The sequence below is a fragment of the Pristiophorus japonicus genome, chromosome 32 (genome assembly GCF_044704955.1).
Source record: "Pristiophorus japonicus isolate sPriJap1 chromosome 32, sPriJap1.hap1, whole genome shotgun sequence".
Lineage (NCBI taxonomy): Eukaryota > Metazoa > Chordata > Chondrichthyes > Pristiophoridae > Pristiophorus > Pristiophorus japonicus.
This window is the reverse complement of record NC_092008.1, coordinates 3,101,735-3,126,267: the sequence shown is the minus strand read 5'-3', so window position 1 is coordinate 3,126,267 and position 24,533 is coordinate 3,101,735. Positions and strand designations below refer to the sequence as shown.

Here is a 24,533-nt window from a genome sequence, read left to right as displayed (position 1 = left end):
TCCGACAGCGCAGTGCGGCGCTCCCTCAGCACCACCCCTCCGACAGCGCGGCGCTCCCTCAGCACTGCACTGGAGTGTCAGCCTGGATTACGTGCTCAAGTCTATGGAGTGGGACTTTAACTCATGACCTTCTGATTGAGGAGTCAGTGCAATCCACTGCACCACACCCTCGGAACCCTACCTAATGGAGCGGTGGGACAACATACAGTTTGTTTACTCCACAATAATGGGTCACATTCCCAATCGTCAAGTTAAATTGATACGTTGAAAAATCTTACTTTTGTGCACATTTCCTGGGAGCATTGGAACTGGAGGAGGCCTTTCAGCCCCTCGAGCCTGTTCTGCCATTCAATTCGATCACGGCTGATCTGTATTGTAACGCCATCTACCCCAGCTTGGTTCCACAACCCTCAATACCCTTACCCAACAAAAGTCTTACCAATTTTCAATTGACCCCCTGGCCTCAACAGCTTTTTGGGGGAAGAGAGTTCCAGATTCCCAGCACCCTTTGTGTGAAGAAGTGCTTCCTGACATCACCCCTGAATGGCCGGGCTCTAATCTTAAGGTGACGCCCCCTTGTTCTGGACTGCCCCCACCAGAGGGAACAGTTTCTCTCTCGATCTCCCCGATCGAATCCTTTGATCGTCTTCAACCCCTCGATCAGATCACCGCTTAATCCTCTAAACTCGAGGGAATACAAGGCTAGACTATGCAACGTTGCAAATTCCTGCATGCCCGTTTAGAATGGAAATTTCCCCCTGCAAACTAGTCGGGCAGGAATGCACTTTGCCTCACAATCAACCGAGTCATAGGCAGTCCCTCGAACGAGGGAGACTTGCTTCCACGAGAGTTCACAGATGTTTCAATGAAGGACCCGACATTCCAGGTCCTGAACTCCAATTGAAGGGGGTGGAAGATGCCTGTGGGTGGATTATTTTAACGTGGGGTGACCGTTGCACACCAGCCACCACACGGGCTTGACAGAGCTCGGCCTTTATCCAGTGGCAAGGGTTAACCAGGACGACTGGAGACCAGCTCTGCTGCACGGACCTAGCGCACATATCACACAGTGTGGGCTGGGCCCCGTGCTGCCCCTGGGCCCTCGGCTCTTCCGGGCCCCCTACCCTCATCTGCCGCACCTCCGCCCACGATCTCTCGCCGCTCCTCCGCCACAAACCAGTGCAGCAATACCGAAGCACTTTCAGAGGATGTGGGCATCAAAATTAGGAAAGCTTACATTTTTTTTTTAAATTCTGGGGAGATTCACGATTAGAATATGGAACACAGAACTACAACTGTGGTGGGCAACTGAATTTTTAACCAGTTAAACCACAAAGAGCAAGTGGTTAATTTTTATTTTTCTTTGTTCATGGGATGTAGACGTCACTGGCAAAGCCAGCATTTACTGCAAATCCCTAATTGCTCTTTAGAAAACAGTGGTGAGGCACCTTGTTAAAACGCTGCATTTCGTGTGTTGAAGGTACTCAACACAGTGCTGTTAGGGAGGGGAATCAATAAAGTACAACCTATTCAACAGCAGTATCGGCACAGGAAGTGCCCATTATATCCGCGCCGGCTCTTCCACTGCAGAAGCCTTCCCTCTAAAGGCACTTTTAAAGAATGATGTTTCCTGAGCCGGCTGGAAGATTGACGGACCTCTCGTCGGACCTACCAGAATGGACTTGCAAACCCCTGCAACGGCCTGACAGGCAGCAGAGGTGGGGAAGTCGATGGGGAGGTTGGGGAGCCCCAGGATGCACACCAGAGGCTGCAGCCCCTTCTGGGTCACAAACTCCTGGCAGTGATCGTCCGTCGTGTTGTTGCTCAGGATCGACTCCACAAACTTCATCTGTTCCACGGAAAGGAGAGAGAGACAATGGTCAGAGGGCGTCAGGTTAAAGGGGGGAACAATCGAGTGGACGAAATACAAGTCAGTCCTCAGAACGAGGGAGACAGGAATGGGAATGGAAGGATATCTTGCTATCAGGAACACGGTCGAGGGGTTGAACGGTCTCCCTCTGTTCCCATGTTCAACTGAGCCAAACGCGGGTATAATCACTAATAAATCCAATGGGGAATTCAGGAGAAACTCTTTTACCCGGAGAGCGGTGAGAATGTGGAACTCGCTGCCACAGGGAGGGGTCGAGGCGAATAGTATCGATGTATTTAAGGGGAGGTTGGACAAGCATATGGGGGAGAAGGGAATAGAGGGTTATGCTGATAGATTTAGATGGGGAAAGACGGGAGGAGGCTCGAGTGGGGCATAAACGCCGGCATGGACTGGCTGGGCCGAATGGCCTGTTTCTGGGCCGTAAAACACTGGCCGAACCTAGCGAGATTACTGCAGCTTTGTCGAGTGAGCTATTGTCCAGTGTCGCACTGAGGCTTGGGCCCGGAGAGTCTCGGGGCCACCACAGCTGGCCTTTGAACCAGAGATTTGGGTGGGGGGGACAGAGAGAGACAGACACAGAGAGACAGACACAGAGAGACAGACACAGGGACTATACCACTAACACAAATCACTATATTCAACATGTAGCGCCTTTAACATAGTAAAACGTCCCACGTCATTTCACAGGAGCGATTATCGAGCCACATAAGGCACAGGTGACCAAAAGCTTCGTCAAAGAGGTGGGTTTTAAGGAGCGTCTTAAAAGGGCGAGGGAGGGCATTCCAGAGCTTAATTAAGCAAATCACAACTTGTATTTATATAGCACCTTTAACAGTGAAACACCCCCACGGTGCCTCACAGGAGTATTACGAGATAAAAAATTTGACACCGAGCCGTATAAGTGGAAATTAGGGCAGGTGACCAAAAGCTGGGTCAGAGAGATCGGTTTTAAGGAGCGTCTAGAAGAAGGAGAGAGGCGGAGAGGTTTAGGGAGGGAGTTCCGTGGCTTGGGGCCCAGGCAACAGAAGGCACGGCCACCGATGGTGGAGCGATTATAATCAGGGATGCTCAAGAGGGCAGAATTAGAGGAGCGCAGAGATCTCCCGGGGGAAGGGAGCGGGGGCTGGAGGAGGTTACAGAGATTGGGAGAGGAGCGGGGGCTGGAGGAGGTTACAGAGATAGGGAGGGGAGCGGGGGCTGAAGGAGGTTACAGAGATAGGGAGAGGAGCGGGGGCTGGAGGAGGTTACAGAGATAGGGAGGGGTGCAGGGGCTGGAGGAGGTTACAGAGATAGGGAAGGGAGCGGGGGCTGGAGGAGGTTACAGAGATAGGGAGGGGAGCGGGGGCTGGAGGAGGTTACAGAGATTGGGAGAGGAGCGGGGGCTGGAGGAGGTTACAGAGATTGGGAGGGGAGCGGGGGCTGGAGGAGGTTACAGAGATAGGGAGGGATGCAGGGGCTGGAGGAGGTTAGAGATAGGGAAGGGAGCGGGGGCTGGAGGAGGTTACAGAGATAGGGAGGGGCGAGGTCCCGTGGAGGGATTGGAAAATGACACGGCACTGAGGTGCGCCGATCCAAGTGCAGTTCCTCTGAGGGCACAGGTAGCAATGTGGCATTAATCGCTGGTGGCAACACCTCAGTTTCAGCAACTGAAAGGTCTGCGCCTGGCTGTATAATCCCCCCCACGTCATAAAAACACGCAAATTGTTCTCTCTCAATACATGAGCAGAAACCGATCACTCACCACGTTCAGTATGTAGTCCATCAGTGGGATAGGTATCCTCTCCTCCGTGCCAACCACCCTGAAAATTAAAGTGAAGAAAGAAGGGATATTTTGGAAAACCAACAGCATTTTAACAAACAAGACAGGCTCTTCGACACCTCGGGGAAGTTGCCGCAGATGCACAGGAGGCCTAGTTGCCAAGGCAACCAAATGGTCAGTAAGCAGTGATCTTTCCAGCAGCTCAGACTGTACGCATGCAGATAGAATATCACCACACAGGAGGCCACTCGGCCCATTGTGCCGGCTGAGAGAGAGAGAGAGAGAGAGAGCGCGATCCCAACAGTCCCACGCTCTTTCCCCACATTTCTCCCTTCCAGTATTTATCCAATCCCCCGGTTTGAAAGTTACTATTGAATCTGCTCCCACCGCCCTTTCAGGCAGCGCGTCCCCGATCGCAACTCGCTGCGTAAACACAGTCTCCCCATCTGGGTCTATCACCGATTATCGTCAATCTGTGTACCGCTGGTTAACACCCCTCCTGCCCCTGCGAACAGTTTCTCCCCATCTACTCTGAGTGCAACTCAAAACCTGGGTGTCATGATACATCAGTCATTGAAAGTTGGCATGCAGGTACAGCAGGCGGTGAAGGCGGCAAATGGTATGTTGGCTTTCATAGCGAGAAGATTTGCGTATAGGAGCAGGGAGGTCTTGCTGCAGTTGTACAGGGCCTTGGTGAGGCCTCACCTGGAGTATTGTGTTCAATTTTGGTCTCCGAATCTGAGGAAGGACATTCTTGTTATTGAGGGAGTGCAGTGAAGGTTCACCAGACTGATTCCCGGGATGACAGGACTGACATATCAAGAAAGACTGGATCGACTAGGCTTATATTGACTGGAATTTAGAAAAATGAGAGGGGATCTCATAGAAACATATAAAATTCTGACGGGATTGGACAGGTTAGATGCAGGAAGAATGTTCCCGATGTTGGGGAAGGCCAGAACCAGGGGTCACAGTCTAAGGATAAGGGGTAAGCCATATATAGAAACATAGAAAATAGGTGCAGGAGTAGGCCATTTGGCCCTTCGAGCCTGCACCACCATTCAATGAGTTCATGGCTGAACATGCAACTTCAGTACCCCATTCCTGCTTTCTCGCCATACCCCTTGATCCCCCTAGTAGTAAGGACTACATCGAACTCCTATAGGACCGAGATGAGGAGAAACTTCTTCACCCAGAGAATTGTGAACCTGTGGAATTCCCTACCACAGAAAGTTGTTGAGGCCAGTTCGTTAGATATATTCAAAAGGGAGTTAGATGTGGCCCTTACGGCTAAAGGGATCAAGGGGTATGGAGAGAAAGCAGGAATGAAGTTGCATGATCAGCCATGATCATATTGAATGGTGGTGCAGGCTCGAAGGGCCGAATGGCCTACTCCTGCACCTATTTTCTGTGTTTCTACGTAACCTTTCACGATTTGGAACACCTCTATTAAATCTACTCTTAACCTTCAACCCTCTGCTCTGAGGAGAACAATCCTAGCTTCTCCAGTCTCTCCACACATTAATTTAATAAATTAAAGTTCATAAACTAAAAGGGTAACTGGATACAGGCAGCCCAAGCTAATTACTAATACAAATGTTTCAAAATTTGTACAGGCAGCATGCAAGCTCTCTCAGATCTGGCTCAATGCAGAGCACATGGTGCATTTCAGACTGTACAATATATGGAGATGTCATGCATACTTTGGGGGGGGGGGGGGGGGGCAGGTATAATCAAACAGGGTCGGCTCATTCCTATAACAACTTGCATTATCCAGCGTCTTTATCGTAGTAAAAACGTCCCAGGGTGCTTCACAGGAGCAAACAACAAAATGTGACACCGAGCCACATAAGGAGATATTAGGGACAGGTGACCTGGGTCAAAGAGGTCGGTTTTAAGGAGCGTCTTAAAGGAGGGGAGGCGGAGGGGTTTAGGGAGGGAGTTCCAGAGCTTGGGGCCCAGGCAGCTGAAGGCACGGCCACCGATGGTGGAGAGATGGGAATCGGGGGGGTTGCACGAGAGGCCAGAATTGGAGGAAGCAGAGATCTCGGAGGGGTGTAGGGGGTTAGAGATAGGGAGGGGCTGGAGGAGGTTACAGAGATAGGGAGGGGTGTAGGGGCTTGGAGGAGGTTACAGAGATAGGGAGGGGTGTAGGGGCTGGAGGAGGTTACAGAGATAGGGAGGGGTGTAGGGGCTGGTGGAGGTTACAGAGATAGGGAGGGGTGTAGGGGCTGGAGGGGGTTACAGAGATAGGGAGGGGTGTAGGGGCTGGAGGAGGTTACAGAGATAGGGAGGGGCTCAGTGACTGGGGGAGTCTGTATGGAGTTAAGGTAGTGACGGGTACCTATAGTGGATAAACAGTGTGCGTGGGTCTGTCTTTCTACAGCTGCTGGCCCAAGGGCCACTCCACCTACGAGACAGACGCAAAGGGCGGGCCACATCTCATCATTCTTAAAATATTCCTTCAATTATTAAAAGGGACGGTCGACAATTCAAAGCACAGTGGCACACGGGGTTAACAATCAGTGCACTCCTGCAGAAAATATTGCGTCTTTTTTTTGCGCTTTATAAACGGCATGATTTTGGCAAGTGCCTGGTGACCACTCGAAGACGAGAAACTAAACTGGTTCACAAAGTGCAACCTACTCACTCAGAGTCTGGAGCAGCAAACAGGCTCCGAACAAAATGGCGGCCGAGCGACATGAGACGAACAACAGTGAGCCGCGCTCCCTTAGCGTCGACTGCGGAGAGATGCAACGGAAAGGGTTCATCCGCACCACAGGAATCGGATGTCATGGTGGGGGGGGAACGGGAAGAAAAATCTTCGGGAGTGGGGAACAGTCAGAGTGTTGGGGACACTGGGAAGCACCCGTACTTCTTTCCCCAACACCCGCCCCACAAGCAAATTGGCCCAAAGCCCCCGCCAAGCACCACTGCAATGCGGTTGTTCCCTCCATCAATGGCACAGTCATCCTTTGAATCGGCCTGTGGCACCTCGTACCCGGCAGACTCTTCTCCCCGCCCACCCCAAAATTCCCACCCTTCCAAAAAAAAACGCTTCTAAATTCATGACAGCTGAGACGCCGATCGCTCGGTTCCTGACATTTTACGGGCGAGCATCGCGAGCGCTGGCACGCAGGCACCTCATTCGCTCGGGTCCGATGAGAGTGGCGGAGGATATGAGCCCGGGGGGGTGGGGAAGAAAGAGAGAGGGAGGCAGAGCCCAGCAGCACAGAGCGCTCACAAACGGAGAATTGTTCTGTGGGGGCGACTCGAGTGACGGGGAGAGAGACACGGCAACCAAACAAAAACACACACACAATCACACGACGGTATGCACGGACAATGGCTGCCTCGGGGCCGCAGCCCACTGACGCAGTGCGCGGGGGGGGGGGGGGGGGGGAAAGAGAGACGGACCCACGGCACTGCCTCACAATACACCCGCAACGAGTTGCTACTGCGCCGGCGTGAGTGGCAGCAAAGCCTTTGATCTCGGCCCAAACAAATAGCAGGCGGCCGCTTCACAGACCAGATTTATTCAGGCTCAACAGATCGGTGGCTGGTGGGGCTTAACCGTTTATGATCAGTGCAGCGATTCGAGGCTTACCCCACCTCCCTCCCCCAGGGAGGGATAGAGAGAGAGTGAGTCGAGGCCCGTATCACTGCAGGAAATGCGTCGTACGCGCACGGAGGTTCGAGGCGGCCAGCGTCTCAAATGCACAGTGCTGGCAAACGGTAGTACACGGGCTGGTGCCAGGAACCCCCGGGGACTCGGCAACATGGGGAGCGGAGGTCCCACGTTAGAGTCTCTTTTTTTTTAAAAAAAACAACTTTATATCGCACTTTTAATGTGGAAACGCGCCAAGACGCTTCACAGGAGTGCAAATCTGACAAAAACAGAGCCCAAGGAATTATTCGGACAGGTGACATAACACAAGCATTAGGAGCAGGAGTCGGCCATTTGGCCCCTCGAGCCTGCTCCGCCATTCAATGAGATCACGGCTGATCTTCGACCTCTCTCCCATCCTATCCCCATATCCCTTGATTCCTTTAATATCCAAAAATCTATTGAAAAGCTTAGTCAGAGGTAGGTTTTATGGAACGTATTAAAGGAGGACAGAGAGAGAAAGACAGAGGTTCCGGGAGGGAATTTCAGAGCTTAGGACCGAGACACCAGTAAAGGGATGGCCGCCAATGGTGGAGGGAAGGGAGCGAGGGATGCTCACGAGACGGAGGAGCCCTGTCGCTGAGTTTTGAACCTCGAGAGTTATTCCCCGATGTAAATATCACTTTGCAATCACTTGGATATACCACTGGGACAGAGATGCTATCAGCACACGTTTCCCCGAGGTAGACAAGAGAGACCCCACTGTCAGAGGGAAAATGCACACTCCAGAGGCAGAACCGGTTTGTCCGGATGTTTTGGGGGCTTCAGATTAGCTCTGGCGTGTCACGCAGTCGAAATTCATCGAAACACAACATAAGAAATAGGAGCAGGAGTCGGCCATATGGCCCCTCGAGCCTGCTCCGCCATTTAATACGATCATGGCTGATCCGATCATGGACTCAGCTCCACTTCCCTGCCCGCTCCCCATAACTCCTTATTCGCAGGTTACAGATTTCTTCCAGCAACTGAAAAGAGCAGAATGAGTCGATTTAGGTTCGACACTTTGTCCCGCCTTGTGTCAGCAACACCCTCCCCCACCCTCGCGCCCTTAACCGCTAGCTTAAAGGCGGATCTCCAGCCAGGCTGCTCAACAGTAAGGGACAAGTCACACCCAGGCCCGAGCGTGTCCACACCAAACACCCACACACATGCACTTCAGAGTGAAAACATAAGAAAACACAAGAAATAGGAGCAGGAGTCGGCCATCAGGCCCCATTCAATAAGATCGTAGCTGATCTGATCTTGGGCTCAGCTCCACTTCCCTGCCTGCTCCCCATAATCCCTTATCGTTCAAAAAGCTGTCTATCTTCACCGTAAATTTATTCAATGTCCCGGCTTCCACAGCTCTCTGAGGCAGCGAATTCCACAGATTTACAACCCTCTGAGAGAAGAAATTCCTCCTCATCTCAGTTTGAAATGGGCGGGCCCCTTATTCCAAGATCATGCCCCCTAGTTCTAGTCTCCCCCATCAGTGGAAACATCCTCTCTGCATCCACCTTGTCGAGCCCCCCTCAATCTTATACGTTTCGATAAGATCACCTCTCATTCTTCTGAATTCCAATGAGTAGAGAGACCTTTTGCTTAATTAAGTAGCACTTCCCGGGAGGGCCCAGGGAGCCCCAGAGTGTGATGCGGAGAGGACGCGAGCATATGTGGCCATTTCCGAAGGCGGAATGCCATTACACGATCACGTCTGTGTGGGGACCACCCCATGCACCTGTCCGCAGGGTCTGAACCAGCTATCCCGAAAGGACCACGGGCACTTGGAGAAAGGCTGGATTTCAATAGCATCGAGTAACATTCTCCAACTCTGATAAGAAAAGACTTGCATTTATATAGCGCCTTTCACCCCCTCGGGACGTCCCAAAGCCCAATGAAGTATTTTTGAAGTGCGGTAATGTGGAGAAACGCGGCAGGCAATTTGCGCACAGCAAGCTCCCACAAACAGCACTGTGAGAATGACCCAGATCATGTGTTTTAGTGATGTTGGTTGAGGGATAAATATTGGCCTCAGGACACCATCCCCTGCTCTTTGAAATAGAGCTGTGGAATTTTACATCCACCAGAGTGCTTAACGTCTCAACCAAAAGACGGGAGACGTCAAACCTTGTGTTTGACCGACTTGTGCTCGGGCTGCTGCGCCAAAATAGAATGGAAATCCATTCGAGCTTGTCCTTGCAAATGCAACAATGATAAACCTAATTCCAGTGATGGTGTTAAAAAAAAAATGAAACCAGTTTCGAAACCTCTACTCTCTGCCAATCACGGCCGTCAGACAGGACAGTAACACAATCACTAAGGAGGTGGTACTCAGTAAGATAATGGGACTAAAGGCAGATAAATCCCCTGGACCTGATGGCCTTGCATCCTCGGGTCTTAAGAGAAGTAGCGGCAGGGATAGTGGATGCATTGGTTGTAATTTACCAAAATGCCCTGGATTCTGGGGAGGTCCCAGCAGATTGGAAAACTGCAAATGTAACGCCCCATTCAAAAAAAAGGAGGCAGACAAAAAGCAGGAAACTATAGACCAGTTAGCCTAACATCTGTGGTTGGGAAAATGTTGGAGTCCATTATTAAAGAAACAGTAACAAGACATTTGAAAAAGCAAAATGTGGTCAGGCAGAGTCAGCATGGATTTACGAAGGGGAAGTCATGTTTGACAAATTAGCTGGAGTTCTTTGGGGATGCAACGAGCAGGGTGGATAAGGGGGAACCAGTGGATGTGGTGTATTGGGACTTCCAGAAGACATTTGACAAGGTGCCACACAAAAGGTTACTGCACAAGATAAAAGTTCACGGGGTTGGGGGTAATATATTAGCATGGATAGAGGATTGGCTAACTAACAGACGGGATAAATGTTCATTACCTGGTTGGCAACCAGTAACTAGTGGGATGCCGCAGGGATCAGTGCTGGGTCCCCAACTATTTACAATCTATATTAACGACTCGGAAGAAGGGACTGAGTGTAACGTAGCCAAGCTTGCTGATGATACAAAGATGGGAGGAAAAGCAATGTGTGAGGAGGACACAAAAAATCTGCAAAAGGACACAGACAGTCTAAGCACATGGGCAAGAATTTAGCAGATGGAGTATAATGTTGGAAAATGCAAGGATCTGGAACGTTCCTGATTCCATCAATAATCTGAAAAAGAGTTGGACGGGTACTTGAGGACAAGGAACTTACAGGGTTACGGAGAACAAACAGGGGGGGGAGGGGCGGAGACAGGACCAAGCCCAACTGCTCGGAGAGTCATCACAGGCACGACGGGCTGAATGGCCTCCTTCCGTGCTGTGATTTTCAATGATTCTAGGATACTTTTTTTTTTAAATATAAAGCCTCCATCTTTGCAGGTGATCTGGGAGGTGAAGAGCAGACACCTGTTCCCCCGAACAGACGGGATCGCTTCTCGGCCATTTGGCTAAGATCATGCGTAACTGACCTGACAGGGGAGTAACCATGACCCCAACGTGGTTCTCCCTGGATCAGGAAGGTGGTTCTCCTATGCTTTTTGGAAATAGGAGGTGGGTGGGGTGACTTGACCCATCCACCTCCACGGAGGTGTGTGGGGGGCCTGACCCATCCACCTCCATGGCACGAACCTGGTATTGCAGTACTTCCAGGAACGGTGCTTGGGCTCTAGGCCTTTTGGCTAAGAGCATTGGCGCAGGGTGATCCTTGATGCGTGCAAGGTGACCTCTGGCGTTTGTGAACTGACAAAGAATTGGAAAGATTGGCAACGAATAAATAAAAAAATTTTTAAAAATGAGACGAAGATGGCAACTTTTGCCCCGCCTCTTCCTGCCGTCCCACTACAGCTGCGAGAGTCAGCACTGCGGTCGTCGGAGGGTTAATGGAGCAAGCTGGGAATTGGAGGGGCTGTCTTTTCCTCTCCAAAGCACCGCTGGCACAGGTTCAGAGACCTGGGAGCATTTGCCAAAATTCAGCAGCGAGAGCGCCTTTTGAGGAGCTCATTCAGGGAGATGTGACAAGACCCTGTACACAGCAGGACACACTAGTCGACAGCATTCTTCCCCCACTGCTCAAAGGCAGGGTCTCAGCAAATCCAACTCACAGAATGCACACACCGCACACTTGAAGGAGAGTGTGTTTATTTTCTAAGTGACCAGCAACCTTCAGGCAATGAGAGTGACCCATGATAGGACGACGCTCAAAAAACACTGAACACATCTTCAACTGCACAAATTGTTTGTCTTTTAGAGTTTTAGTCTCGAATTGGCAAAAGAACCAGAGGCAACATGCTCCGAGACTATTTGATGGGACAGTGTAGAGGGAGCTTTATTCTGTATCTAACCCGTGCTGTACCTGCCCTGGGAGTGTTTGATGGGGACAGTGTAGAGAGAGCTTTACTCTGTATCTAACCCCCTGTACTGGCCCTGGGAGTGTTTGATGGGGACAGTGTAGAGGGAGCTTTACTCTGTATCTAACCCCCTGTACCTGCCCTGGGAGTGTTTGATGGGACAGTGTAGAGGGAGCTTTACTCTGTATCTAACCCCCTGTACCTGCCCTGGGAGTGTTTGATGGGAACAGTGTCGAGGGAGCTTTACTCTGTATCTAACCCCCTGTACCTGCCCTGGGAGTGTTTGATGGGACAGGGTAGAGGGAGCTTTACTCTGTATCTAACCCCGTGCTGTACCTGCCCTGGGAGTGTTTGATGGGGACAGTGTAGAGGGAGCTTTACTCTGTATCTAACCCCCTGTACCTGCCCTGGGAGTGTTTGATGGGACAGTGTAGAGGGAGCTTTACTCTGTATCTAACCCCCTGTACCTGGCCTGGGAGTGTTTGATGGGACAGAGATGAAAAGTACATTTCCCCAGCACGAACACCTGTCACTCAGATGACCGTGGTATAACAATTATAATCAGCAGAATCTTTACGGAGGCCTGTGCCAACTCTGAGCTATCCACTTAGTCCCATGCCCCTGCCCTTTCAAATATTCCCATTTCAGATATTAATCCACTGCCCTTTGAAAGGTTTGCTGGATGCTACACCACCTGCTGTTGCTGGTTGTGCATTCCAAGCCCCAACAGCTCGCCGTGTAAAACCAGTTCTCCAAACATGTCCCCCGTTATTCTTCCAGTGATCTTAAAACTTACGCCCGCTCGAGCTACAGTTTCGCTGGCCAGCAGAGTTACGCTTCCCCCGATGTGACGGAATCAAAGCCTCTCGATTTTGCACACCTGTCTTCCTCTCTTGTTCCAACCAAGTCAGCAGCTTCCATGTCCAGCCTTGCTCTGCCTCCCCCTCCAAACAACACTTTTCAAACAAAGCAGAGAAACATAGAAAATACCTGCAGGAGTAGGCCATTCGGCCCTTCGAGCCTGCACCACCATTCAATATGATCATGGCTGATCATTCCCTCAGTACCCCATTCCTGCTTTCTCTCCATACCCCTTGATCCCTTTAGCCGTAAGGGCCACATCTAACTCCCTTTTGAATATATCCAACGAACTGGCATCAACAACTCTCTGTGGTAGAGAATTCCACAGGTTCACAATTCTCTGTCTGAAGATGTTTCTCCTCATCTCGGTCCTAAATGGCTTACCCCTTATCCTTAGACTGTGACCCCTGGTTCTGGACTTCCCCAACATCGGGAACATTCTCCCTGCATTTAACCTGTCCAATCCAGTCAGCATTTTATAATTTTCTCTGAGATCCCCTCTCATTCTTCTAAATTCCAGTGAATAAGCACCTAGTCGATCCAGTCTTTCTTCATGTCAGTCCTGCCATCCCGGGAATCAGTCTGGTGAACCTTCGCTGCACTCCTTCAATAGCAGGAATGTCCTTCCTCAGATTAGGAGACCAAAACTAAACACAATATTCAAGGTGTGGCCTCACCAAGGCCCTATACAACTGCAGTAAGACCTCCCTGCTCCTATACGCAAATCCCCTAGCTATGAAGGCCAACATGCCATTTGCCTTCTTCACTGCCTGCTGTACCTGCATGCCAACTTTCAATGACTGATGTACCATGACACCCAGGTCTCGTTGCACTTTTCCTAATCTGTCACCATGCAGATAATATTCTGACTTCCTGTTTTTGCCACCCAAGTGGATAACCTCCACTGCCCCGCTGCTTTCAGAAACTTGCACTCCTCCAATTTCAGCAACACTGCCAGGGATTGCTATTACCCTCTCTTGTATCCTGTGCCGAAATCTCCTGCTCCTAACTCGCTCGCTCCCAGTGCCCGCACACTGTGGAACTCCTCTCTTCCCCTCCTACAATCTACATTCTCTGGAGGCCATGCTCGGTGCCACCGTTCCCAACCTTGTGGGCTGTGACCTGGGCTGATAATGAAAACAAAACTTGCAACCATTGGTTAACCATTCGATGTTGTTCGGGTATTAAATAGAACCATAGATATTTGCGGCACGGAAGGAGGCCATTTCGGCCCATCGTGTCCGCGTTGTGCCGGCCGACCAAGAGCCATCCCAGCCTAATCCCACTTTCCCGCTCTGGGTCCGTAGCCCTGTGGGTTACGGCACTTCAAGCGCACATCCAAATGTGGTGAGGGTTTCTGCCTCTACCACCCTTTCAGGCCGTGAGTTCTGCCCCAGGCCCTCACCATCCTCTGGGTGAAGAAATTTCCCCTCAAATCCCCTCTAAACCTCCCCCCAATTACTTTAAATCTCTGCCAAGGGAAACAGGTCCGTCCTATCCACTCTATCCAGGCCCCTCACACTTCAATTAAATCTCCCCTCAGTCTCTTCTGTTCCAAAGAAAACAACCCCAGCCTCTCCAATCTTTCCTCATCGCTAAAATTCTCCAGGCCAGGCAACACATCCTCGTAAATCTCCTCTGCACCCTCTCCAGTGCAATCATATCTTTCCTGTAATGTGGTGACCAGAATTGTGCACACAGTACTCCAGCTGCAGCTTAACCAGCGTTTTATACAGTTCGAGCATAACCCACACTGCTCTTGTATTCTACGCCTCGGCTAATAAAGGAGAGCGCCCCGTATGTCTTCTTAACCACCTTATGTACCTGACCGACTACCTTCAGGACGTGACACTACAAGGTCCCCCTATTCCTCTATGATTCAGTGTCCTCGCAGTTATTGGGTATTCCGTTGCCTCGATAGGCCAATGTACGACAATGGCCTCGGTCACTTTCCAAGCACCGCAGGATATCCCAGTACAGGTCACTGCACGACCCACCCCAGGGTATCCCAGTAATGTCTCACTACACGACCCACCCCAGAGTATCCCAGTAATGTCTCACTACACGACCCACCCCAGGGTATCCCAGTAATGTCTCACTACACGACCCACCCCAGGGTATCCCAGTAATGTCTCACAACACGACCCACCCCAGGGTATCCCAGTAATGTCTCACTGTACGACCCACCCCAGGGTATCCCAGTAATGTCTCACTACACGACCCCCAGGGTATCCCAGTAATGTCTCACTGCACGACCACACCAGGGTATCCCAGTAATGTCTCACTACACGACCCCCAGGGTATCCCAGCAATGTCTCACTGCACGACCCCCAGGGTATCCCAGTAATGTCTCACTACACGACCACCCCAGGGTATCCCAGTAATGTCTCACTACACGACCCATCCCAGGGTATCCCAGTAATGTCTCACTACACGACCCACCCCAGGGTATCCCAGTAATGTCTCACTGCACGACCCATCCCAGGGTATCCCAGTAATGTCTCACTGTACAACCCCCAGGGTATCCCAGTAATATCTCACTGTACGACCACCCCAGGGTATCCCAGTAATGTCTCACTGTACGACCACCCCAGGGTATCCCAGTAATGTCTCACTACACGACCACCCCAGGGTATCCCAGTAATGTCTCACTGTACAACCCCCAGGGTATCCCAGTAATATCTCACTGTACGACCACCCCAGGGTATCCCAGTAATGTCTCACTGTACGACCACCCCAGGGTATCCCAGTAATGTCTCACTACACGACCACCCCAGGGTATCCCAGTAATGTCTCACTGTACAACCCCCAGGGTATCCCAGTACAGGTCACTGTGACCACCCCAGTAATGACTCACTGCTGGTTGGGCTCGGGATCACTCTGCTGGGCAGCCAAGCTGCTGAAGTTCTGCATGGCCTGAACCTCCTCCTCCTCTTCATCCTCACTGGACGCCTCCTCGGCAGCGTGATTGGACCGGGGTGGGGGGACACTCGCAGTCCCGTCCGCTTTCTGGATGGAGGGTTTCTGGCAGATGTACTTCGGGTCTCTTCCCAGGTTACAGATTTCTTCCAGCAACTGAAAAAGAGCAGAACGAGTCGATTTAGGTTCAACACTTTGTCTCATCTTGTGTCAGCAGCACCCTCCCCCACCCTAGCAGTAGCTCACCCGAGTGCCCTTAACCGCTAGCCTAAAAACGGATCTCCAGCCAGGCTGATCAACAGTAAGGGACAAGTCACACCCAGGCCGGAGCGCGTCCCCACCAAACACCCACACACATGCACTTCTGTGAAAACTTAAGAAAACACAAGAAATAGGAGCAGGAGTCGGCCATCTGGTCCCTCAAGCCTGCTCTGCCATTCAATAAGATCGCGGCTGATCTGATCTTGGGCTCAGCTCCACTTCCCTGCCCGCTCCCCAGAACCCGCAACTCCCTTGTCGCTCAAAAATCTGTCTACCTCCACCTTAAATATATTCAATGACCCAGCCTCCACAGCTCTCTGGGGCAGAGAATTCCACAGATTCACCAGAATCTCCGTCTTAAATGGGCGACCCCTTATTCTGGTCTTCGAAATATCGGATGCATTGACAGTCATTTTCCAAGAGTCCATAGACTCTGGATCAGTTCCTATCGAGTGGAGGGTAGCCAATGTAACCCCACTTTTTAAAAAAGGGAGAGAAAACAGAGAATTATAGACCGGTCAGCCCGACATCAGTAGTGGGTAAAATGATGGAATCAATTATTAAGGATGTCATAGCAGCGCATTTGGAAAGAGGTGACATGATAGGTCCAAGTCAGCATGGATTTGTGAAAGGGAAATCATGCTTGACAAATCTTCTGGAATTTTTTGAGGATGTTTCCAGTAGAGTGGACAAGGGAGAACCAGTTGATGTGGTGTGTTTGGACTTTCAGAAGGCTTTCGACAAGGTCCCACACAAGAGATTAATGTGCAAAGTTAAAGCACATGGGATTGGGGGTAGTGTGCTAATGCGGATTGAGAACTGGTTGTCAGACAGGAAGCAAAGAGTAGGAGTAAGTGGGTACTTTTCAGAATGGCAGGCAGTGACTAGTGGGGTACCGCAAGGTTCTGTGCTGGGGCCCCGACTGTTTACATTGTACATTAATGATTTTGACGAGGAGATTAAATGTAGTATCTCCAAATTTGCAGATGACACTAAGGTGGCGGTGTGAGCTGCAAGGAGGATGCTATGAGGCTGCAGAGTGACTTGGTTAGGTGAGTGGGCAAATGCATGGCAGATGAAGTATAATGTGGATAAATGTGAGGTTATCCACTTCGGTGGTAAAAACAGAGACAGACTATTATCTGAATGATGACAGATTAGGAAAAGGGGAGGTGCAACGAGACCGGAGTGTCATGGTACATCAGTCATTGAAGGTTGGCATGCAGGTACAGCAGGCGGTTAAGAAAGAAAATGGCATGTTGGCCTTCATAGCGAGGGGATTTGAGTACAGGGGCAGGGAGGTGTTGCTACAGTTGTACAGGGCCTTGGTGAGGCCACATCTGGAGTATTGTGTACAGTTTTGGTCTCCCAAATTGAGGAAGGACATTTTTGCTATTGAGGGAGTGCAGCGAAGGTTCACCAGACTGATTCCCAGGATGGCAGGACTGACATATCAAGATTGACTGGATCAACTGGGCTTGTATTCACTGGAGTTCAGAAGAATGAGAGGGGATCTCAGAAACGTTTCAAATTCTGACGGATTTAGACAGGTTTGATGCAGGAAGAATGTTCCCGATGTTGGGTAAATCCAGAACCAGGGGGTCACAGTCTAAGGATAAGGGGTAAGCCATTTAGGACCGAGATGAGGAGAAACTTCTTCACCCAGAGAGTGGTGAACCTGTGGAATTCTCTACCACAGAAAGTTGTTGAGGCCAATTCACTAAATATATTCAAAAAGGAGTTCGATGTAGTCCTTACTACTCGGGGGATCAAGGGGTATGGCGAGAAAGCAGGAATGGGGTACTGAAGTTGCATGTTCAGCCATGAACTCATTGAATGGCGGTGCAGGCTCGAAGGGCCGAATGGCCTACTCCTGCACCTATTTTCTATGTTTCTAAACTATATGCCCCCTAGTTCTAGATTGCCCCATGAGGGGAAACACCCTCTCTGCATCTACCCTGTCCAGCCCCCTTGGAATCTTACACATTTCAAAACGATCACCTCTCATTCTTCTAAACTCAAATGAGTGCAGGCCCAACCTTTCATGTTTCAACCCCCTCATCTCAGGAATCGACTTCTCTGAACTGCCTCCAACGCAAGTATATCCTTCCTTAAATAAGGAGGCCAATACTGTACGCACGCAGAAGCGGTAGGAGAGGCACCGGCTCGCAGTCAGGAGAGGGAGTGTTACTGGACTAGCTATTCTCAAGCCTGCGACTGACGATCCGGAGACTGAGAGCTCAAACCCTTGACCTGCGGCAGAGAGAGAACTTCAATTCAGTCGTTCCCAGTCGCACAAACCCACCGATGTCCCTCTGGAGAAGCAAACCTGCCGCCCTTAACCCTGTGCGTTCCACCCGCGGCTCCTGCCCTGCATCAGCATGGTCGACTCTTAGCTGCCCTCCGAAGTGGTCCAACCAGCTACACCAAACGCAGAAGGCGGCCCGCGACCACATACTGGTGGCGACTAGGAACGGCCAATAAATGCCAGCGACGCCCACATCCCAGAGAATGAATACATATTTTTTTTTAAATCAAGAACATATGCCAGCTTATTCTTTCCTTGGGGCTGATTTCAATTGCCGTTCCCCTGGCCGTAATCATCTCTCCCATTCTTGGATTTATAGACTCGCACCTTTATGATTGCTGTGGTGGCATCGGTCTTCAGCGTTGGTTGGTGTCTCATGAGTTCGTCGACAGCACTGCCAAGGTTGGAAGCCGTGTCACCTGCACAAACAGTTGAGACAGACAATCATTTGCTTAAGAAAGTCACTGATGATTCAAACGCACGGCAGAGGCGACGGAACAAGTTCGCTATTCACCCGTAGCGGGATTTATTCTAGTATCATCAACCCGCTCCCTGAGAAACAGGAGGCGGCCGTTCAGCCCCTCGAGCCTGTTACATTAGGGACAGGAGGAGGCCGCTCAGCCCCTCGAGCCTGTTACATTAGGGACAGGAGGAGGCCGTTCAGCCCCTCGAGCCTGTTACATTAGGGACAGGAGGAGGCCGTTCAGCCCCTCGAACCTGTTACATTAGGGACAGGAGGAGGCCGTTCAGCCCCTCGAGCCTGTTACATTAGGGACAGGAGGAGGCCGTTCAGCCCCTCGAGTCTGTTACATTAGGGACAGGAGGAGGCCGTTCAGCCCTTCGAGCCTGTTACGCCATTCAATGAGATCAGGGCTGATCTGCGTCCCAACTCCATCCACCCGCCTTTGGCCCATATCCCTTAAAAACTTTGGTTAACAAAAATCTAATCAATCTCAGATTTTAAATCAATCGCCGTTTGCGGGAGAGAGTGTGTTCCAAATTTGCACCACCCTTTGTGTGTAGAAGTGTTTCCGAATTTCACTTCTGAAAGGTCTGACTCCAATTTGTAGACTCTGCCCCCTTGTCCTAGACTCCCCAACCAGCGGAGAAAGTCTCTCTCTCTCTACCCTATCTGTTCTTGTCAAAATCCTGAAAACTTTGATCAGATCACCTCCTTAACCATCTAAATTCCAGGGAATACAACCCTAGTTTGTGTAATCTCTCCTCGTAAATTAACCCTTGGAGTCCGGTAGAGAATTCCACAGGTTCACAATTCTCTGAGTGAACAAGTTTCTCCTCATCTCGGTCCTAAATGGCCAACCCCGTATCCTTAGACTGTAACCCCTGGTTCTGGACTTCCCCAACATCGGGAACATTCTTCCCGCATCTAACCTGTCCAGTCCCATCAGAATGTTGTGTGTTTCTAGGAGGGTGGAAGACGCCTATGCGTGGATTTTTTTTTTTTATATAAACGTGAGGTGGCCATTGCACACCAGCCACCACACGGGCTCGACAGAGCGAGGTCTTGGTCCAGTGGCAAGGGTTAACCAGGACAACTGGAGACTAGCTCTGCTGCACGGAGTGCGCGCACATATCACAGTGTGGTCTCTCTCTCTCTCCCTGCTCTTCTTCCAATAGTGCCCGTGGGATCTTTCACTGAATTGCCCAGGAATTTGGCGGAGGCACTTGGGCCACGAGCAGCAGCCTGGGCCTTCACTGCGCGTGCCACGCAGAATCCCGCGGAACATTTTCAAACACAATCAGAACTTCTGTCGGACGCTGACCCAAAGGATCCGAACTGCGACGCCTCCGCATGGCTGGCAGGTAATCGGGAGACAGCAGCACCTTGAAGAGTCGCTCAAAGGGCTGGCACTGCACAAAGGACTGCAGCCCCCGAGCGTTCAGGCACAGCGCGCTGAAAACGTTCGGTAAGGAACCCAGAACCTCGCGGGTGGCAGGTACCTGAGAAAGGAAACAAATACAAGGTTGGAAACGGGTTGCGTTGTGCGTGGTTTTTTTTTTTAAAAATGGCAACCCATTTCAGAAGAATTTTAAAAATACTTCAATCTAAACACAATCACAGACACAGACATAGAGTCCGCATCAACCTTTAGCATTTAATTTACAGCAAGAATTGATATAGCGCCTTTTACATAGTGAAATGTCCCAAGGCGTTTCACAGCAGTTACACAATAAAAATTTCAGACCGAGCCACATAAGTAGAAGTTAGCACAGGTGACCAAAAGCTTGGTCAAAGAGGTAGATTTGAAAGAGGAGAGAAATGCCGAGCGGTTTAGGGAGGGAGTTCCAGAGCTTGGGGCCCAGGCAACAGAAGGCACGGCCACCGATGGTTGCGTGATTATAATCAGGGATGCTCAGGAGGGCAGAATTAGAAGAGCGCAAACATCTCCGGGGGGGTGGTACTGGAGGAGGTTACAGAGATAGGGATGGGTGTAGGGGCTGGAGGAGGTTACAGAGATAGGGAGGGGTGTAGAGGCTGGAGGAGGTTACAGAGATAGGGAGGGGTGTAGAGGCTGGAGGAGGTTACAGAGATAGGGAGGGGTGTAGAGGCTGGAGGAGGTTACAGAGATAGGGAGGGGTGTCGGGGCTGGAGGAGGTTACAGAGATAGGGAGGGGTGTAGAGGCTGGAGGAGGTTACAGAGATAGGAAGGGGTGTAGGGGCTGGAGGAGGTTACAGAGATAGGGAGGGGTGTAGAGGCTGGAGGGGGTTACAGAGATAGGGAGGGGTGTAGAGGCTGGAGGAGGTTACAGAGATAGGGAGGGGTGTAGAGGCTGGAGGAGGTTACAGAGATAGGGAGGGGTGTAGAGGCTGGAGGGGGTTACAGAGATAGGGAGGGGTGTAGGGGCTGGAGGGGGTTACAGAGATAGGGAGGGGTGTAGGGGCTGGAGGGGGTTACAGAGATAGGGAGGGGTGTAGAGGCTGGAGGAGGTTACAGAGATAGGGAGGGGTGTAGGGGCTGGAGGAGGTTACAGAGATAGGGAGGGGTGTAGGGCCATGGAGGGATTTGTAAACAAGGATGAGCATTTTGAAATCGAGGCGTTGTTTAACCGGGAGCCAATTTTAGACAGCGAGCACAGGGGGTGATAGGTGAGCGGAACTTGGTGCGAGTTAGGACATGGCGGCAGCCGAGTTTTGGAACACGTCTAAATTTATGTAAGGTAATTTACTGTGTAGGTGTTTCCATGTGAAATCAAAAAGGAGGGATTTAAAATGATGGTGAAAAGGCAGTGGACAGGAATCCTAAGTAGCCTGGCAGAAACTGCACAGACTGAATTGCAGCCAGGATGTTTAGAGTGCAGGAGCTTGGTGAGGCAGTGTTTCAGAAGCTGCTGTGACACTGAAGTGCCTATAGGTGGCAGCGAGAGAGGGAGTGTGCTGGGCGCCACCTCGCTAGCCCCACCAACAGGCGCCCAGTGGTCCTGCAGAGGGAGCTGTTCCACTGAGAGGGTCGCCACTTAAACCGGGGCTGGGACCAGTGTCCTAGAGAATCGGATAGAGGGTAGTGGATAGGGCTAAAGTCTCTGGAGAAATACCACGAACGACATCTCCGCAAGATCCTGCAAATCCCCTGGCAGAACAGAAGCACCAACGTTAGCGTCCTCGACCAGGCCCAACATCCCCAGCATCGAAGCACTGACCACACTCGACCAGCTCCGCTGGGCGGGTCACAATGTCCGCATGCCCCAGACACAAGACTCCCAAAGCAAGCGCTCTACTCGGAACTCCTCCGTGGCAAACGAGCCCAAGGTGATCAGAGGAAACGTTACAAGGAGACCCTCAAAGCCTCCCTGATAAAGTGTGACATCACCACTGACACCTGGGAGACCCTGGCCAAAGACCGCCCAAGATGGAGGAAGTGCATCCGGGAGGGCATCGAGTTCTTCCGAGTCTCAACGCAAAGAACGTGAAGAGGTCAAACACAGGCAGCGGAAGGAGCACCTAGCAAACTAGCCCTACCCACCCCTTCCCTCGACAATTATCTGTCCCACCTGTGACAGGGTCTGTGGCTCCCATATTGGACTGTTCAGCCGCCAGAGAACTCACTTTGGGAGTGGAAGCAAGTCTTCCTCGATTCCGAGGGACTGCCTATGATGATGATAGGGCTAAAGTCAAGTCTGTAGAGCAGAGAAGCGATTCGGGTAAAAACAAGCAGATTGTGTCAGAGAGAGAACTTAACCGTAATAGGGCATTAGATACAAAGGCCAGATCAGAGAAAAATAGTAAGGAGTTACAAAGCATTCATAACAAGATAGATTAATTAATGGCACAAAGAGATCAATGGGACACAAAGGCAAAATACTGCAGGTGCTGGAATCTGAAATGAAAACAAAATGCTGGAAATCTCAGCGGGTCAGGCAGCATCTGAGGAGAGAGAGAAACAGAGTTTGCGTTTTAGGTGACCTGAAACGATAACTCGGTTTCTCTCTCCACAGATGCTGCCTGACCCGCTGAGATTTCCAGCCTTTTCCGGAGATAAATGTGTTTGCTCCAGTAGCCGTTACGGAGATGTGGTTGCAGGGCGACCAAGGCGGGGAATTAAATATGCCCGGGGTACTTGACTTTTAGAAAAGACAGACGGAATGGAAAAGGAGGTCGGCTAGCCCAGATAATAAAAGGCAGTTGTGAGAAAGGATCTCGGCCCAGAAAGTCAGGATGCAGAATCGGCATGGATGGAGCAAAACAACAACAAGGGCAGAAAACACTGGTGGGAGTAGTTTATAGGCCCCCGAACAGTAATTATCGTGACGGACAGAGCATAAATCAGCAGATCAGAGGATGTAACAAGGGTAATGAAATATCCTGGGGGACTGTAATCTCCATATAGACTGGGCAAACTAAATTGGCAAAAGTTCCTTGAAAGACGAGTTCATGGAATGTATGCGAGAGAATTTTCTCGAACAATGTTCTATGTAAAGCGGTGTACAAGGCAGGATAAATAGGTGGACACAGAACAGAAGAGGGGAAAAACAGCGAGTGAGCAACTTCTGGCGACAGCACAAAGGAACGGTCAAAGTGGAGAATTTTGAATACTTTTTTTTTTAAAAAAGGGCAGAAAGGGAGGGAACGAGCTGCAGGAAATGAGGAAAGAACGAACTTACATTTCTATATTAACTTGCATGACCTCAGAACATCCTAAAGTGGTTTATAGCCCATGAAGCAACCAATTTACACACAGCAATGACCAGACAATGTGTTTTTTTTTTTTTAAAAGTGATGTTGGTTGAGCGATAAATATTACCCCTGGGACACCGGGGAGAATGCCCCCTTGCTCTTAGAGATCGTGGCTGTGGGATCCTTTATGTCCACCCGAGGGGCAGACAAAGCCTCAGTAAAGTTTAACGCCTCATGCAAAAGACGGTACAGCGCTCCCTCAGTACGGCAGTGTGTCGGCCTGGATTGTGGGGCTCGAGTCTCTGGAGTGGGGACTCGAACGCACGACCTTCTGACTCGGGAGGCGAGAGCGAGCCCCGCTGAACCACGGCCTACACCGGGAAGGGCTGGTCACACTGGAAGAAGGGCTAATGGTGGAGCAGGTGTGTGTCTGTGTGAGATAAAGTGCAATATCCCCACCGACACCTGGGAGTCCCTGGGCCCAAAGACCAGTCCGCCCTAAGTGGAGGAAGTGCATCCGGGAGGGCGCTGAGCACCTCGAGTCTCGTCGCCGAGAGCGTGCAGAAACCAAGCGCAGGCAGCGGAAGGAGCGTGCGGCAAACCAGTCCCACCCTCCCCTTCCCTCAACCACCTGTGACAGGGACTGTGGTTCCCGTATTGGACTGTTCAGCCACCTAAGGACTCATTTTAAGAGTGGAAGCAAGTCTTCCTCGATTCCAAGGGACTGCCGATGATGATGATGTGGGGGACTAGGAGGGGGAAGGTCCATTATTGGACTTACACTTGTGATTCACGAGGATGAAGATGACTTGGGCAACTGTGGAAATGAGAGTTCTCAAACAGGAAATGCTGGAAAACATTTGGCCTGCGGTGTGATTGGAATTGTTAAGGAATAAAATAAAGATATCGATGTTAGGCAGAGATCACAGGCAAGGGGAGACCAAGGAGATCGGCGAGGAGGTGCCGTGACGGGATCCGACGAGGATTGGGTCACTGAAGTCAATAGGCTGGGGGTACAGGGAACCCAGTGGAGCGGGAGGCGATGGAGGATAGCCGATGGGAGTGCAGTACTTTGTGCAGCAAAGAGGCAGTCGGCAGCATTACAGCGAGCGCGAGCGAGAACTCACGTCTTTTATCAACAAAGCGTGAAGCATGACATCGGTCAGCCCATTATCCTGGAGCGAAGACAGCAGCGATGGCTCTTGGAACACAAACACAGTTACCACCTCGGTAGCTGGAAAGAAAGACAAAACACAGATCAGTCAGTGTTGGGGCACACAAGGGCTCTGAAACGTGTGCGCCCTGGGGTATTGTTCAACCCCCGCGCCAGCATGGACTGGTTGCGACAGCGCTCAGGTATCCGTTACAAATTAGAAGGGAATTCTCTTTCCTACAGTCTCTAGCCGATCAGAG

At 50.9% G+C, this 24,533-nt stretch overlaps 1 protein-coding gene and 1 non-coding gene across 2 annotated transcripts in view; one reads left to right on the top strand and one right to left on the bottom strand.

The window, feature by feature from the left end:
* Window positions 1-24,533, bottom strand: part of huwe1 (HECT, UBA and WWE domain containing E3 ubiquitin protein ligase 1) — a 316,149-nt gene that overhangs the window by 181,887 nt on the left and 109,729 nt on the right. Inside the window, exons 19-24 of the mRNA XM_070869027.1 lie at window positions 24,248-24,354; window positions 19,771-19,948; window positions 18,314-18,405; window positions 15,356-15,573; window positions 3,633-3,690; window positions 1,673-1,849 (exon numbers count right to left, since the gene is read on the bottom strand). Coding sequence (XP_070725128.1) covers window positions 1,673-1,849; window positions 3,633-3,690; window positions 15,356-15,573; window positions 18,314-18,405; window positions 19,771-19,948; window positions 24,248-24,354 — 830 coding nt within the window. The remainder of the gene's footprint in view (window positions 1-1,672; window positions 1,850-3,632; window positions 3,691-15,355; window positions 15,574-18,313; window positions 18,406-19,770; window positions 19,949-24,247; window positions 24,355-24,533) is intronic.
* LOC139240648 (U2 spliceosomal RNA) lies at window positions 10,718-10,914 on the top strand. The gene has a single exon (XR_011588732.1). It is a non-coding gene; the product is annotated as a U2 spliceosomal RNA (small nuclear RNA).